The sequence below is a fragment of the Parus major genome, chromosome 1 (assembly GCF_001522545.3).
Source record: "Parus major isolate Abel chromosome 1, Parus_major1.1, whole genome shotgun sequence".
NCBI lineage: Eukaryota > Metazoa > Chordata > Aves > Passeriformes > Paridae > Parus > Parus major.
Genome location: NC_031768.1, coordinates 71,905,115 through 71,922,954, shown reverse-complemented (window position 1 = coordinate 71,922,954; position 17,840 = coordinate 71,905,115). Strand labels below are relative to the sequence as shown.

The 17,840-nt window shown below is 43.1% G+C and overlaps 1 protein-coding gene and 1 long non-coding RNA gene across 2 annotated transcripts in view; one reads left to right on the top strand and one right to left on the bottom strand.

Annotated features, from left to right (window-relative positions):
- Positions 1–7,508, top strand: part of ZC3H12C (zinc finger CCCH-type containing 12C) — a 44,158-nt gene extending 36,650 nt beyond the window's left edge. The window contains exon 6 of the mRNA XM_033515787.1: positions 363–7,508. Coding sequence (XP_033371678.1) covers positions 363–1,762 — 1,400 coding nt within the window. The 3' untranslated portion in view covers positions 1,763–7,508. The remainder of the gene's footprint in view (positions 1–362) is intronic.
- A 5,427-nt stretch (positions 7,509–12,935) lies between these two features.
- LOC117244664 lies at positions 12,936–17,782 on the bottom strand. The gene is made up of 2 exons (XR_004498166.1): positions 14,724–17,782; positions 12,936–13,632 (listed from the first exon to the last, which is right to left on the bottom strand). It is a non-coding gene; the product is annotated as an uncharacterized LOC117244664 (long non-coding RNA).
- Between the last annotated feature and the right edge of the window lie 58 nt (positions 17,783–17,840).

The window sequence follows — 17,840 nt, the reverse complement described above, 5'->3', positions numbered from 1 at the left end:
ACCTGAAACCTGCTGGGCTTCTGGCTGTGGGACCTCCCTATTGAGTTTTCAGCCTTTATATTGCCTTGGCCCGACAGAGCAGGTGTGTACAGCCTCCCTGGCACTGCCACATCCAGCTCAAAACATGGCTGGTAGTGTTGGTCTGCATTCCCAGAGCACCAGCTGCAGGACACTACCACTGCCTCTTTTCCCCACAAAACAGGAGAGGAGCTCTTAGAGCACACCCTATGTTGCACAAAATCTTGTTTGCAAGATCTTTCAAATCAACAGTAAAATTTCAAATGAGGCGCATTTCTGTTATTTGACGGCTAACAGATTTTGTCTGAAGTTTTTTAAATCTGATTATGTTTGTATTATAATAGGGAAGAAATGTACCTATGGACACAAATGCAAATACTATCATCCAGAAAGAGGAAATCAGCCTCAGCGATCCGTAGCTGATGAACTTCGTGCCATGTCTAGAAGCACAGCTGCCAAAACTACAAGTGAAGGAGGACTGGTAAAAAGCAATAGTGTTCCCTGTAGCACTAAAAGTGAAGGCACTTCAGAGCTGAAGCGTGCTGCTCCAAAGAGGCAATCGGATCCTAGTATAAGGACTCAAGTCTATCAAGACTTGGAGGAAAAGCTTCCCACCAAAAACAAATTGGAAACCAGGTCTGTACCTTCTTTAGTTAGTATACCAAGTTCCTCTGCTGGAAAACCCCAAAGTACTGCACCTTTAACTAACGGCCTTCCATCTGGAGTTCACTTCCCACCTCAGGATCAAAGACCACAGGGACAGTATCCTACAGTGATGATGGCAACCAAAAATCATGGAACACCAATGCCTTATGACCAGTATCCAAAATGTGAGTCTCCGGTGGATGTAGGGTATTACTCTATGCTGAGCGCGTATTCAAATCTCAGTATGTCTGGACCGCGTAGTCCTGAAAGGCGCTTCTCCTTGGACACAGATTATCGGATTAGCTCTGTAGCTTCCGACTGCAGCAGCGAGGGGAGCGTCAGCTGCGGCAGTAGCGATTCCTACGTGGGTTACAGCGACCGCTCTTACATGAGTTCGCCTGACCCACAGCTGGAGGAGAACTTGAAGTGCCAACACATGCACCCCCACAGCCGCCTTAACGCTCAGCCCTTCCTGCAGAGCTACCACGAGCCCCTCACTCGAGTGCAGAGCTATAGTCACGAAGAACCAAAGCATCACCACAAATCTCCCATTCCGTATATGGCTGTGCATCTGCAGCATCCAGCCGTCGGTGCTCGATCCAGTTGTCCCAACGACTACTCCGCACCTCAGGGCTCGTCTCATTCAAAGACGCTGCATCTGGGGAGAGCCCTGGTGTCCACGAGAATAGACAGCATTTCAGACTCACGTTTGTACGAAAACTCTCCGTTAAGACACAGAAAGCCTTACTCTGGCCAGGAGGGGCTGGGAGGTTGGGATAGGCAGAGTTACGGGATGGATGCCTACGGCTACCGCCAGACGTACTCCTTGCCCAGCAACCCCACGCAGCCGTGCTACGAGCAGTTCGCCTTCCAAAGCCTTCCCGAGCAGCAGGACCAGCCCTGGCGCGTACCTTACTGTGGAATCCCGCAAGACCACCCCCCAAGGCTCCAAGACACCCGGGAGAAGGTTTACATTAACCTCTGCAACATCTTCCCCCCCGATCTCGTGAGGATGGTGATGAAGAAGAACCCTCACGTGACGGACGCTCAGCAGCTCGCTGCGGCCATCTTAGTGGAGAAATCTCAGCTAGGTTATTGAGAGATGACGCATCTTTGTGGTGTCTCGTAGTTTTCAGCTCAGCTAACGCTGAGGGAGGTTTGCTACAATAGCATTTGGGATCTCCTTCTCAGCAAGGAGGTTATATAGTAATCCGTTTATGTGAAATACTGTATCATGGAGTCTGTATGTATAGCCCCATGCATTGGAAGTACCAGATAAGTTTTGTGTTCTAGTTTGAAATTTTTTAAATGGCTATTTTCACATCTGGAGGATGTTTCTGTTTAAATTAATATATATATATATATATATATAAAAAAAAAAAAAATCTGTGGTCTCTGGTTATAATCTTTGGTGCATCAGGGGTTTATATGCAGCACTTTCTTATCATTGTTACATTTTGTTGGAATTTTTTAGTTTTGTTTTTTAACTTGCTGGATGCTTATCCTTGGGCTGTGAGATATTAACCTCCAGAAAGAGGATTTTGCTACTTCTGGCAGGCAATTTTCAAGCCAATTTTCAAGCCAAGTTTCTGAACTTTTTACACCACCACAAGTATGTCTGATGTATGTTTGTTTGTTTGTTTTTGTGAGTTTTTTGTGCTGTAATCACCTGTTTGTAGAAAACAAATATTTACTGCAGCACTGACTTAACTTTTTGAAACAAGTAACTAAGTTACCAGTTAACAGTGAAATGGGTAACAATATATTGATAATTTATAGTATGGCACTTTTTGTTGCTTTCTTTGTTTTGCTCAAATAGTTACAGGTTTTTGTTGATGCAGCCAATTAGTAAGATCAGATGCAAGCAGAGGAGAAGAAGAATTTTTTTTATTTTTTTTAGTAATTTATGGGTATGTTAAAAGCCTTATTGCCTGATTTTCAAAGGTACTGAGAATTTGCAGCCCCCCTGGGAAGCTAAGAGAAACTGCAGATGCTCAGAACCACCCCAAACCAGGCCATCCTGTTTCAGTTCCTGTGTGTTGTTACCCAGCTCTGTGTATTTCTGGTCAGTAGATGGGGACCTGAAATCGTAGGACCCCGTTTAGTTGTTTTATATGTTTTTCCTTTGTATTGCTGCACAACTGTACTGGATAAAATATGCTTTTCATAAAATATTTACCTGTTTTTAAATGAATTTAATTATCTCAATGCAAGTTTTGTATTTAAGATACTGTTTGATTTCTCTTGCTATTTATCAAGGCTGGCCTGAAAAGGTTTTGTGTGTTCAGGATATGCAACATTTTTAACTGCACTATGGTAATGATATTGTAGCTCAAAATAATAACTTAAACTTTTTTTTTTCCTTTTTTTTGGCTGGGGAGGGGAGGGTTGTGGGGAGAGAAGATACCATATGTGTTCCTGGAGTTAGTTTTTTGCTTTTTGCATTGTGTAGGCCTGATTCTTGCCACAAATAGGGTAGTTTTAGACACAGACAAGGCAAGTCTGTTTTAGCATTAGTAAGGGATATTTCTGGTTTAAAGTCATGGGTTTTACTAGCACCTCTTAAGCTTTTTTTATATATATATATATATGAAAAATAGAAATAGTTTTTGCAAATGATGTCAGATGTACTTCCATGACATGATCAGCTGCCCACAGTTTTAGGTTTCCATCCATTGTAACGATGTTCAGTGTTAAAAAAATGTCAGTCGTTTACACTATTACAGCTGATAATTTTGGTACACTCGCTGGAATTTTAAGTAAGGCCCTGAAGAACCAGAAAGTACCTTTTACTGTTGATACAAATTGTATCTTTTTAACTGAGAACTATTTTGATTTGTAGATTAGAAACACAAATGTATAATTATAACTAGTCTTTTGGGCAACATTTTATCCCTTATTTAAAAATTAGAGATTTCAGACATAGAATAGATTTAGGAAAGTAAAAGCAGGTATTTATTTAGGTGTCTGTCTCAATTTCACATACTAAAAGGAAAAAAATAAACTATTGGCATCTTCCTTCTAAAATCTTTGTAGTGGGAACTCACTAAAATAAAGGTAAAATGCTGCCTGAAAATGATGTCCAAGCACCTTTGAATACGAAGACGTTTTCACTACTTGTGCGACACCATGTGTTGCAGCAAGTAGGGTTTGGGTATACAGTAAATGCTTCTAAAGAGCATTGTGCTATAGACATATCCAATAATCTGAACCATGTTCAGCAAACCAATTCAGGACGTGGTGCTCCTGCAGCTTCCACTGCCGGAGCGCTGCAGGTTCTGCCATGGCCTGCCCACGTGGCAAGGCCATGGGGGCTCCACACCATCTGTCCTGCACTGTCTGTTTAGGGAGAAGACCTCTTCACATGTGGCAACAGTTTTCCCTGGATTTGGTTGGTCGCCATCCGTAGAGCGTGTTTTAATGTAGAGACTGATGCAGCGCTGACGCTGAGGTTTGGACTGGGAAATGGGTCTCATCTTAGTTGTACGCTAAGATTTGGTTAAATTGAATTACACTGAAGTACTACACCATAGTGTAGATGCAGCTGTTTTAATAATGCAATGATTGTGTTTGTGTTTTTAATGGGTTTCTACTTTTTTTTTTTTTTTTTAATGTAGGTATATACTTCTGCCAAAAGTTCAATTCCTTTAAGCATGAACTGAAACGTGCATATGTAATAGAAGTGTTTTGTGTTTTTTTCTGTGATGTGGGCACCAGGATGCTCCTGCCATGCACATGTCACAGCCTGGCCTAGAGCAGGGGCTCAGCAGGCTTAGCCATTGGGATAGCAGTGCGAGGAGCTGCACTGCCCAGGCCTGAGTTACCAGTGTCCATTGCCTCTGCACACAGCCAGGGCAGTACTGAATCCCCACAGGGCGGTGATCGCTGGGGAATTCATGTGATAGGTTCTGTGCTTTGCACCCAGCTGCTGAAAATGCTTTAAAAATACAAGAGCAGGAGTAATTTGGTGGATTTCAATGTTGTGCAATGATGTGCTAGTTCCCCTTAGACTCGCTTATGTTGGGTAAAGGACATTTACTGTGGACAAAATGTTTGCCTTGATACTTCCTTTTGTTTTGCTGTGGTAACAGATGGAGGAATTGTGTGTGAACATCTCCATGATGAGATCATTCTGTATGTTTAACAACTTCTAAAGAGCTCACCAGTAACAAACATGGACGCAATGATGCTGGTCCAATACTGCCTTTGTCTATGTAATTGCATTGATGCAAATAACTGAACTGTAACCTCCCGTGATCCTTAAATATCAGAGGTAATTCAGTGACACTGACTTGGCCCCAGCTGAGTGCCAGAGATGCAGTGAAGGGTTTAGTACCTTCAAGGCAGAGCTGTCCCTCAGCTAAGAAGGCCCTTTGTCTTCAGTACTTGAGAGATGTTTTGATACTTAGCAGAAGCTCTGTATTTTTAGATAAAATCCCAGGCTGTTATAACTGCATCAGTAATAGTATATACATATACAGTATTTTTAATGCACATACATTAGGCATTTGCCCACAACTGTTTTCAATACAGCAACATGTTGCAAATATTTAGAGTTTTTAAGTATGTCCTGTAGATAACTAACTTTGAGCTAAATATGCCCAGGCTATGACAGTATTAATCACTTTGTTTTTTTTTTATTTTTTCAAATATGTGTTTTATATATATATATATATATTTGTATATATACACACATATGTTTGGCAGGTGGGTTTAAGATACTGCTAATGGTCTGAAGTAGGATCATACCTTTCCAGGTGTCCTGTTTTCTTTGGTATGTCTGAATTGTAGCTTGGTCCTCCACTGCAGAATAGCTCTGGGGAGAGCCAGAAGCCTGATGTGTTCATGTGACACCCCAAAAAGAGAAGGTGTGTCGGGCTGGGGAAGCCTTCGAAGGAGACTTCTGCAAGCCTCGGTGGGTGTGGACTGTTGCTGAGATGTTGATGAACTTCTGCTGTGAAAGTTGTAGCTAATGGTGAACACCTTTCCAAAAATATCAAAGCTGTCAGTGTAAACCGGAGTACCTCACTTGGAAGGGGACACTGGGGGCGTTTGCCCCAGCAGGGTGAGCGCCGGAGGACTGGACACCTTGGGTGAGAGATACTGCAGCATCTTGCCACAGTAAGAGACTACCAAAACATTTACCAGATTTTTGATGGTTTGACCAAGGTATTTTCAATGTGTAAAGCTTGAAAAAGGAGACACAATGCTTTCCTGCTCTCTGGAGCGTTTAGAAAAATACCCAACTGACTTTTCATTGCTACTGAGAATTTAAAATACTGTGCAATTTAAAAGACCATTAAAAAAAAAAAAACTAAAAAAAACGTAGAACTTATTTATTTACAGTGTGACTTGCTAATTTATTTGTTGCATTATAAGGCCATGGTGGAATGCCATTTGTTGAAGTTTTTTTATCATAGGAATTAAAACTGCTGAGAAGAAAAACCAATAGATTTAAACTTAAAACTCTATGGCCTTGTTTTGTTTTCTGTAAAAGGGCTGAGGTTTTATAAATGTCAAATCTCATGTTTTATAGAGTTTGTAAATTGTAGAGAGGCACAGTTCAAGAACTTTGTTCAAATGAAATACATTTGGGCACATGGTTTAGCCTAATCATGTAACTAAACCTAGAATCACCTGTGTTAAATGGTTTTTCCAGCTAACCTTTTGCTCGGTAACATGAGAGATGTTCAGATTTCATCTTTAGATGTTCTAGAATACATTTCTCAAGGTTTCATCAGAAGCTGCTGACCCAGTCACATAGGAAATGCACATTTGCATGGGAAGCATCCTGCAGAATGCTGGGTTTTCCTTGCCATGCAGTACAGGGAGATGTGCCGGTGCACATCAAGTCTCTCACAGATGTTTTTAAAGGCACTAATAACTACCATGTGTGGTTCGTAGTTACCAGTGTGCTTGAAGTAATTTTCCACCATCCATTTCCAGGTCTTAAAGGGTTGTCATAACTTGTGCTTGGAGTGTTTATTTCTCTGTCTACGCTTTAAGCCAAATGATTGCAATAGCTCTCGTTCCCAGTCACACTCAATAGCGCTGGGAGGGCTCAGTCTCCCAAACACCAACACGTACGCCTGACTTCAGCAGGAGCAGAGGTGTGGGCTGGCTTGTGGTGTGAGAGAAGACCTGAGTCAGACGGGCGTGTGTGTAAGTGCAGCTGGGCTGGGACCTTGAGGAGCACAGCTGGAGAGCCACCTCCTCCCAAGCACAGAGATCTCACTGGTGCTGAGAGGTCATTTGGCCAGAATTGCCCTTTGCAGGCATTGGGAACATCTACAAACCAAATTCACTTAGATGTTTAAGTACATCCATCCTCTATTTTTCAAAGTATACCAATCTACTCTTTGCCTTATAAAACAAAACCTCTCTGCTTTTTTTGTAGAGCAACCCAATTTCTTTTTTTGTCTCAGATAAATTAACCATGTGAAATTGGCTGGTTGGTTACTTTTTATTTATCTAAAATACATTCTTAATGAAACTGAAATTTAAAAACTGCTTTCCCAGCATACAGTATCATGCAAGGAAGCAATGCAGATACAGCAGCAATAATTGTATTTTGTAGCTCTTTTCCCAGTCATTATCTGTGTCGAGTAGATGAGATTTTAATATTGTCCTGAAGTCCACTCTGGCAAAACCATTAGTTAAAAATAATGTTTGGGCTACTTGATAAAGCAATTGTCAAACTGGCTCTTCATTCCTTCACTGGTTGTTCTGTATTATTTCTGTGATGTGACTATTCACATCTTAAAACCACCTCTAAACCATACAAAAAACATGTACATGGATTCTGCTTTCAGAGAAAAAAAATAAAGATTAATTTTCCTCATTGATGGGCTGGTTTTGTTTAATAAAAAAATCTCTAGAGCAGTTAGCAATGAGTTATAGACAGCTTTGAGTTCCTACCTTCACAAAACCTGCAATAAAGCTGCTCGCTTTGAATAAACTGGAACAGTTTCAAAAACAGAGGCATGGAAAGGTTTGGTTTAGAAGGGATCTCAGAGATCATCCAGTCCCAACCCCTTGCCATGGGCAGAGACACCTTTCACTGGACCTGGTAAACCTGGCCTTGGACATCAGCAGGGATGAGGCATCTACAGCTTCCCTGGGCAACCTGTTCCAGTGTCTCACCATTGTCACAGTGAAGAATTTCTTCCTAATACCTAATCTAAACCTATTTTCTTTTAGTTTAAAACCATTGCCCCATGTCCTATCTGCCCATTTCCCTCCTTACTGTAATCCTCAAGATCCTAGAAGGTGCTGTAAGGCTTCCCGGAGCCTGTCTTCTCCAGGCTGAATAAACACAACTCTCTCTATGATCAATGGACTGCTTCAACCATCCAGCTGTAACTTTTGTCTTCAGTGAGACCTCACAGCCAGTTCCACGATTACATTCATTCCTCATTTTTGAAGAAACAGATGTGCCGGATAATTAAGAGTTAATAAAGCCACAGTTCTGATTTGCCATGTCCCTAAACATGCTGGTTTCTTCATAGGTGATTTGCTGGCACAGGTTGGATTTCTGTTTTTCAGATTGCTTCAAGAATGCCAAATACAGCTAGCTTTTTTATTTTATTTTATTTCTCTCAAAACATCAAGCTCCTGGTGTTTGTATAATCTGGTTTGGTCTCTTTGGATGGTACTCCTACCACCACCTGAGGCCTCTCCTCCATAGCTCTGCTTTCTCCCTTGGGCTGATCAAGGACTGTGAGTTTCCGCAATTCAGTCAATTCTCTAAATCCCATGAGATCTGCCTACATCAGCTGCAGGGCAGTCCTGGAGACCCTGTCACCAGTTTATAAATTTCTCTTGCGAAAGCTTTAGCAAAATGCCTGCGAGCCAGGCAGGCATCAGAACAGCCCCTGATGCAGGTTGAAGTATTGTGACACTGGAGATGAAAGGGCTCTGTCACTCATCCTGGAGCTGAAACCTGAACTTGACAACCTGCGTGACCTTGTCTGGTGAAGCTAAGGACAGGCTGCAGTACAAACACTCAGGGATGCTCCTTGTGAGACCATTTCCAAGCAGGACAAAGTGTCACTTGGGCTGCTCTGGGCAGCATCCTCCAGCCTCACAGGATCTTTGAGCTCATTCTGTGCTGAAGAAACGGAAAGGACATTTAGAGGTTTTGTGTCCTGGTGCATAAACTGCCCCTTCACTGTAACTGTAAAGAAAAGTCTGGCACAGAACTGGGCACGTTATGAGCACATGCATTAAATACCACCATCATCCTGCTCCTCAGTGTCACAGCAGAGGGGGACCTGTGTTCTGTAACCTCAGCACCCACTCCTGGGACACCTGGTGTGGCAGACCCAGCAGCATAAGTGTTGAAAATGGTTGAAGCTGCCTCCACAACCAGCTCTGTCACACCCCATTTCACTCAGCCTTCCCAGCAGGCTCCCACTCCTACAACCAACACCAGGGAGGAGCTGCTGCCCTACATTTCCCTGCCCATCCTTAGGGACATGTTCAACCCACAAGCCCATTCAAGGAGAGCTTGGGAAAAGCTTCATGCTGAGGAAGACCTGCTTAAATCCACCTTGTAGGAGAGCCAGGAGATCAGTCCTCCCTGGAGTTCTGCAGGGGAGGAGCAGGGCTGTCCCACTCCCAGCATGGGCAGCAGTCGGGTGCTGGGACACACGTGAGCACGCGGTGGCAGTGGTGCAGAAGATGTTCTGGTGCCATTCCATCTGATGGTCTCTATAGCAACCATCAGGCTTTTTCTTTCCCAGCTGAACTGCCAGGAGCAGCAGGTAGATATGACGGAAATTCAACGCTGCTATTAATTTACATGAGCTGGGTGAAGCGTAAGCAAGAGGAGTGTGGGGGAGAAGGAGCTGGCAATGTTCTCCAGGCAGGTTCCTTACGCCAGCCAGGATCGCCTTACAGAGATCCCCAACTGCACCCTGGAACCAGAGATGCAGTGGTGGTTTGGGTGACCCAACATTCCAACCCACGGGAAGTGTCCTGAAAGGGGGAAAATTGCATTGGGGTCTGGCCAGGGTGCCTGGGAGAAGGAATTTTTTGGGTTTCATCCAGCTCTACAAAACTTTCAGGCATGCACAAATCTGGATTTTAACTTACATTTTACCAATTTCAGGAATAGAAATCTGTTACCGCTGGAGATCAATAGATCACGCGGACACAGGTCGAGGTGTGGTGAAAGAAGAAGAGCAGAGTTTATTTTTCCCCCCAGGATTTATAGGCTTGTGACCATGGCCAGGGATTGGATGGTCAGGATAACACTTTCTCACTGCACTGGCCATGAGAAATGCCCATCACAAGACGTGTAACAGAAAGAATGTACACATATCTATGTTTACAGTTACGGTCCTGGGAAAGTCCTTAGAAAACAATGTTAGCAAGCTCAGAAGCTGAGTTTTCAGGGCAACAGAAATCTATTTTCCTTGATGGGGGAATAAAACTGAACTGAATTCAGTGACAGAACTCCCTGTGTCAGGCAGTGTTTTGCTACCTGCTCGCTCCAGCAGCTGTTGGGGACTCTGGCATGAGTCACATTTTTGCAGGATGCCTATAACCACAGAGATGCTGAGGCTCAAACCCAGTTAAACATTTTGGGTTTTTTGGGGGGTGCAGATCATGGTGATCCTTAGTACTGACCTGCCCCCAGTGTTCTGCCCTGGTCTCATCATGGTCGCAATGGTAAGGAGAGGCACATGCTCCAGGAATCAGAGAGAGGGATGATGTTGTTTGTTTGATACCTGATTAAATGAGTTTCCCTTCGTTTCTCTGTGACTTAAAGTGATTTAATTAATGCTGAAACTCGGCATACACAGGCTATGGCAAAGCCATTCACGGTTAGCATGGGCTATGTCTATAGAATTATTTCTGAAAAAGGAAAATGTCAGCATGATAAAAATGGAAAGTGTTAGTGTGCCATAAGCTGCCAGGAAATGGGGCTGCTACCCTATTCTAAACCTGGATCAGACTTTTAATGAAAGTTAACTTGTTCACCCAGCCTTTTAACATTTAAAACTGATTTAGTGGAACACCCACCCCCAGCTGAGGGCCAGCAAGTGCTGCCGCAGGAGGCAGGCAGGCAACCACCCACTAAGTCATCAGTGCACATCGACTGCGGACAGCCGAGCGGCAGCAGAACTTCAGTCAGGCCATCACAAAAAGTGGGAAGAAACCCCAAAAATGTCTGCAGGTTTACAAGACTGCCCTCCACAGCCAGGGCAGTGAGGTGGCTGAGCAGCAAGACTCAGGGTGTCTGTGCCCCAGTGACTGCTCGCCCACCCGGCCAGGGCCACCTGCAGCCCGGCTGCTCCCAAATCCACACCCTGCTGCAGGCACAGATGCAAAGACCACTGGTGAATTTAGAGGAAGGACCCCGGATGAACTGCAAGGAGAAGCAAAGCTGCTGGCCCGACATCAAGTGTGGAAATTGCATGGGGGAGAGCGGGACAAGGAAGGACACCACCGTTTCAGGTACCGCTCTTTGATGCCAGCCATTTACAGGCATGATTGAATTCTCTCTCTCCTTCCCTGCAAGATAGCGTTTTTCAGCATACAACTCTGCTACAACATTCCAGACAGACGTTTACCTACCGGTAAATACTAATCTGCAATTCCATCAACATCCTCACCAGGCCAAAATCCTGACTGCTGTGGAGGTGACTGAGAAGCCATCTGCATCTGACCAGAGGCAGGACCGCGCCCGCCTCCCTTTCCCGGCGGGGCAGAGACTGAGACTAATTCCGGCCATTTGGGCTCATCCAAAGCAGCTGCTGCAGCAGAGCAAGCGCTGTTCCCAGGCTGGGTCCTCCAGCAGCTGCCAGGGGAGAGCTGCCACCCCTTCCCAGACCAGCTCCTGCTGGCTACTGCGAACCTGCACGTTGCAGCTAATGAGCTGCCAGTCCGACCTGTCAGAGCCAGACCAGGCCGGCTTGAGCAAGGCTACAATCAACAGTGAGAGGGAGCACAAAGCTTTCACTGCATCAGAACCTCTATTTTCATGTTTGTTTTTAAACCTGACTGCTGAGCTATACTTCATCTTCCCCAATTCCCCCTCTGCAGGACATCCACCAGAGAATTTCAACACTGACTAGAGAAGCTAAAAAGCATTCTAGGCAGCAAGGGCAGCACTAGCCAAAATCCACAGGAACGGTTTGTGGTGGTACTGAGGATATATTTGCATTAAAGGGTCTTACTGCCTACCTTTAACTGCTGGTATCTGAAGCAAGCACAGTCCCAAGGAAGGCTGCTCCAAGCAGCAGCTATTGCAGAAACACCTGCTAGACATAAAACTCATGTAGGCCACTGTGCCTAGGTCCCCTGAGCACCAGGAACATCTCTAAGCCCCCACATGGGTCATGCAGGAGAGGGAAGCTGTAGAAACAATTTTAAATAATCACCCAAGTGCTGAGCAAGCCAGTCCCAACACCCCAGTGATGGCCCACGTGTGCAAATCAGACCCTGAAACTCCACAGTTTTGGATTTTATGTTCCTCTTGGCATTCTAAACCCAAACCTTGTTTTCCAAGGGCTGAGCCAGGGTCTTGCTTCAGCTGGTGGGGTGCTGGTGTACGAATCAGAGGCAGGGGAGGCTTCCTTCTCAACAGCCCTGTCTCTGCAAGGGTTTAAGCAGGAGGCTGGCCATGACCCACTGCCCACCCTACCCACCTGCAGTCCTGAGGTGTGGGGGATGTGGCTCCAAACCCTGCCAGGATGGAGGGTCCAGGGCACACAGCCTCTCCTCCCTCAGCCAAGCTGGAGGGCTGCTGCCAGAAGTGGTGCCTACAGGAGGCACAGCAGCAGCACCAAGACAGGTCCCAGGCCCATGGCATGCTTTCAGAGCCCTGGGGCAGCTTCCTCCTTGGGCAGTTATGACCCCATGATTTCGGGCACATGCCGGAGGCTTTGGCAGATCTGACGGATCTGCTGGCACAGTTCCCAGAAGGCCATTGTGCAAGAAGGCACTGCAAGGAACACAAAGTTCACGCTGAGGAATATACCAATGTTTGGTATATAGCCAGGGGGTACCATCTGGATTTGAGAAGAATTCGGGTGTCTGTCTACCCAGTTAACAGCTTCCTTAATTACCAGCTGTCTTTTCTTTCAAGAGTAATCCATTCTTTGTAAATAAAGCTTCTCATTGGCTTACCTGGTCATAGCACAAGATATTTACCTGGAAACTCCACTTTGGATTGGTGCTACAAAAAGAATTAAAACTTCTCAGAGAAGTGAAAGAAAATCCACTAGCACCACTGATCATCAAATGAATAGTGATTCTTTGGATGAACGTTAAAACCCGTTTATTCAGGCTTTTGTGCAAGGGTGCACAGTCCAGCAGTTACGTATACACAGTATGCACATCCTGACAGCATACAAAAAGGCAAGGAGCAATGGGTGTTTACACTGGGAATGTATGTACAGACATATTAAACTGGGATTTTTACATTAGAAAATTATCTGACACTGTTCAGGTATCATCAAGGCTATTAGAAATTGTGTAGAAAACCAATAAAACTTGGAAAGTATCTACTGTTATTTCACTTTACCCAGGCTGGATAGAAGTCAGGCTTCCCACACTACATCACTTGTGGACAAAGCCTACAGGATGCCCCAAGCACTTTGGAGGGTCACATTACTCTAGCACATCCCATTACAAGTTAAAGATTAACACATTAGTATTATTTCCTGTTTTCCTGGAAAAAACAACAGCTTAAATACTTCAAATAGCTAATTTTCTCCTGGGAAAAGACATCAAAGGAAAGATTCAGAGACCACAAGAGAATCAAACACTAATGAAATGTTGTAACAGCACTTCCTGGTCCTTCCAAAAACTCTTCACAGACCAGGCACCTAATTTAAAGCACTGTACACTGTCCAGATTTACAGAAGTGCAATAGCAGGCCTTGGCAGACCCCAGGTCTTCTGCAGATCTTTACCTTGCTCCTATCCTAAGGGTTGCAAGAGATCGTACTTTTGTAACCTGCATAGAAAGACACAGAGAGATCAAATAGATTTAGCAAAGATAGAAAATGTTAGATAGACTAAACAATAGATAAAAATATGCAGCAACATCATATGAGCCATACTTTACTTCCTGTAGCTATTCCATATTTAATTCTGACTGAACTTTTTTCCTAAGGGGTCAGCAGAACCAGGGAGCCTCAGAAACACAGTGGTTTCAGAAAACACGATTCTTGTGGCCAAGGCACCCAGGGACCCATCTTCACAGACTTTCAGCTTGAAGATCAGGTCCAACTCTCTATGTACTCTTCTATGCCAATTTTTTGCACATAACAGTTCAGTTTTGGTATTAAATTTTAGCATTATAAAGAACCTAACTGAAAATCCACCCAGGGAGTAGTTTTAAATGACCAATCTGCTCTTGCAGGTAACAGAAACCACATGTGAGTGCAACACAGATTGTGTTAAAACTGCTCCCAAAGATGGCTGAAATAAAATGCCTTGTACACAAATACACTGAATATAGGACATCCTTGTAGAACATTCAATCACAGCCAGTATGATTTCAGACATATTTTCCTTTTAGCACAGCACATGTGCTGCTTGCTGCATAAGCTCTGGCATTTAGATTATTCCCTTTGTCCTTTTGCATGAGCCTTTTGGAGAAAAAGGTGAGGACGGCATAAAGAATCTCTCTCAAATTTATTTCTCTCCTAAAGTTCTCCGGTGGAAATCTTTACAATGAGTCAAAACTTACTTGAGTGGAGACATATTTCAAAAACGTATATTTTCCATGCTGAGTTTTACAAAAAAAACATTGTTGAAGTGGTTTGAAAATTGCTTTCCTTTTGGAGAATGACTCCCTTTAATATATTATGACTAGGCAAAGAATAACCAGTATTTTATATTCAACCTTCCTATGTGAACCTTCCTTTGTTGTGAATATCTCATTCTGATTGTTTTAAAGAACGAAACACTTCAGCTGTAAGCAGCAATATATCACAATACTCTTCAAAATTAATTAGGGAAAACAGTAAACAACCAGATTCTCTTTGATATTAGTAAGCAAGCGGAATAAGCAGCTATTTAAAAGAAAGAAGCCTGCAATACCTTTTTTTTTTTCATTTATGAGTGCAGGTACAGCATGTAACGTGTAGGAACATCAAAACTCTATACCACAGCCTGTTTCCCTCACAGGTCATTTTCTGGCACAGAAAGTCAGCAAGAAGTTCCAGGGCTTGACCATAAGCAAATAAGGCATGTGGTTAAGACTGGTGTTTTAAAAGTCTGACAGCAGTTCCTAGACATGGGTGGGGAGAAGGAACAGGTTTCTGTCAGTAAGTGAAACTGTAGGCTGGGAAGGCACCACTGAAACCAGTGAAATGCTTCCCGGTACTAAGAGATCCCCAGGAACAGCTGGCTGCTGGGATATTTTTTTTTAAGTCATATTTTAAATTCAGTTTTGAAAGGTCACATTTTTAAAGCTATTCAGGATCAAAGTTCCTATAAGTAGCAATTTGTACATTTCACTTTAATACAGCCATTACAAGGCCTGATGCCACATGCTGTATTAGAAATCTCCAATTTAACCATGCTATCTACATATTTTATATATATATGTGCATATATATACATACATACAAATTATCAAGTTAAACACAAAACCAATCATGATACCTTTCCCTCAGAAAATAGTTTCTTCCATTAAGCTTCAGATTGCAAAGACAATTTCAGTGTCATAGGCAAAACGTAATTTACAAAATTGCTGGAGAGGAAAAAAAAAAGCATTTCTACTCTTAAATTGGTGGAATAAGCCACAACATAAATAATTAAGGGAAGTATGATGGAAGAATGAGTCAATATTTTCTTGTCCAGTGCTCTCAAAATAATCCAGCAAGTGCAAATAAATAAAAAGCCACGTGAATTTTACCAAAGAATTTCAGTTGGGAAGTCCATCTTGCCATACCCAGCTGTCTGCCTGCATTTTTCACCTTGAGTCTAAGGTCTAATTAGTCAGCTAAGTGCAATGTATTTTTTTGCTAGGACTTCAGGCTTAAACTTACCCTCACGATGTTTTTAAACTAATAATTATGCAACATGTTCCTTCCCTGTCTTAATTTGCATTCTCATATTGAAACAAAGTTATTTAATAGCATTGAAGCTCTCAGTGATGTAAACTGAAATCTGTTCTTCAGATGAAATAAAAAGCATGACACATTAGCAAGAAGAAAAAAAAAACAAACAAAGACAAGCCCAAACCAAGCAGTAAAGCAGCAAAAAGAAGTGAGAGGTAAGAACCAGTTCAAAGAAGACTGGGAGAAGCACAGTATGGAAGGGCCATCCCAAAGCATAGGGAAGACACTGCTGGAGAGAAGCAGAATTCCAGAATTTCTTTTCATGGCCCTCTATTGAAATGAACAGAGACAGGTATTTTGCCCTGCTCCTGCCACTGTTTTTTACAGACAGGGAAGGCTGAAGAACCATGGGATACCTGACTCCTGCTCTCAGATATCTGTGCTTATGTTATAGAGAAGTTCAGCTTTTACAAGAGTGACCTGCAGAAAAGGTTCAACCCAGACAGGAATAAAACTATAAATAAATCTTATTTAGGATGCCATAGGAAAAGCCAACTATTTCATGGCTCTTTTTTTTTTATTTTTACATCCAGGATATCTGTTGTGCAGAAAAGCAAAACAGCAACACCATGCAGTTGTGCCTGACAGCTCTGCTGTTTGAGCAGGAATAACCATCCTGCTCCAGTGCTTTCTCCTGCCTAACCCAGCCAGCCAGATGAGCTACACAAAGAAAGCACAGAATTTATCTCTCCCACATGCTCCCTTGTGCATGTGAGCAGAGCTAGGCTTAAAGCTGAACCTCATGGGTATGAACACCTTGATTCACATTCTACATTAGCAAATTTTCTCCAGAAAGCTACCAGCAATTAGTAACTAGTCAATACAATTATTTATGCTATAAGGTGGCATATGCCGCCATGCATGTCTGATGAAAGAACATGCACCCAAAATTAATCCAGAGACTATTTTGAGAAGCAGCAGTAATAGTTCTAAATTTGAAGATGATGAGTTCACTGACTTTGCTGAAAAGAACACTAAGATCCCAAATGCAAAAGAAGAAAGCTGTTTCCAAATGGTATGGAAAAGTACAACTGGCACTGAGCAGAGAGACAGATGCCCAAAACACTGTTCACAAGAGAAGAGATCCAAAAATTCAAAAGGTGAGTTAAACTGAAGAAACACTATAAGGACATGAAACAGAGTGGAGTGCTGATTAATGGTTTAATGAAGATTTCTTAAAATTTTTAGAATTTTTTCTGATGTATGAAAAAAGTTGCCTGAATCTCAAACACCGAATCTGCTCACTTGGATATAAATGGACTTGTTCCCAGCAACAAAGGCAACAGGAGGATCGACTCATCTGTGTATTCTGGATGTTATTTCTCAACTTTGCTGAAGACTGAAATGCACTTGGCAGAAAAGTTCTGACCCTTGTTCTCAATGCAAATGAATCTCTTCCTGGCAACACAACTGCAATTACCATATTCACAGAGATTATTAATTAATCAGAAGTGCTATTTAAATGAAAATGTGGCTCGTCAGTGTATTTTAAGAAAGCATTTAACACAGTCGTCAACCATTCACCTTAAACTCAGTTTAGCAGAATGTTACTGAAGCCATAGATGAAGTAGTTAAATACTGTATCAAGTTTAAAGAAGAAATCGAGGGTGAATTCCAGGTGTGAAAGCTGAGGCTGTGGGGAGCTGTGGATACAAGATCCCGAGGAGCTGAGGGTAGGCAGCCAGGGAGCTGTGGAGCGATTACTGTTTCACAGGGGGACACTCTGGTTTCGTGTTGCTGGAACAAGCAATGGGGCAGCAGAACCCTGCATGTGCACAGCTCCTGGCCCTGAAGAAATGTGCTGGGGCGAAATTACCCACACTGCAGAGAAAGTTACAACACAGAGGCCAGGCTGGGAGCACATGGCCTTAAGAACTCCAAGATCTTTTGGTGCTGGGCAGCAGGCTTTCTAAAAGCCTTCATATAATGGCAACTCCTCCTCTGTAAATAAGGTAGCTTAAAAGCAAACAGAAACAAACAAACTGACAAAAAAAAAACAACAAAAAAACCAAATAAGCAGAAAAAGCAATGCAGTTATCCTACCTCTGAGCTTGATCTCTTTTCACCTGATCCACTTATCCAGAGCACAGGA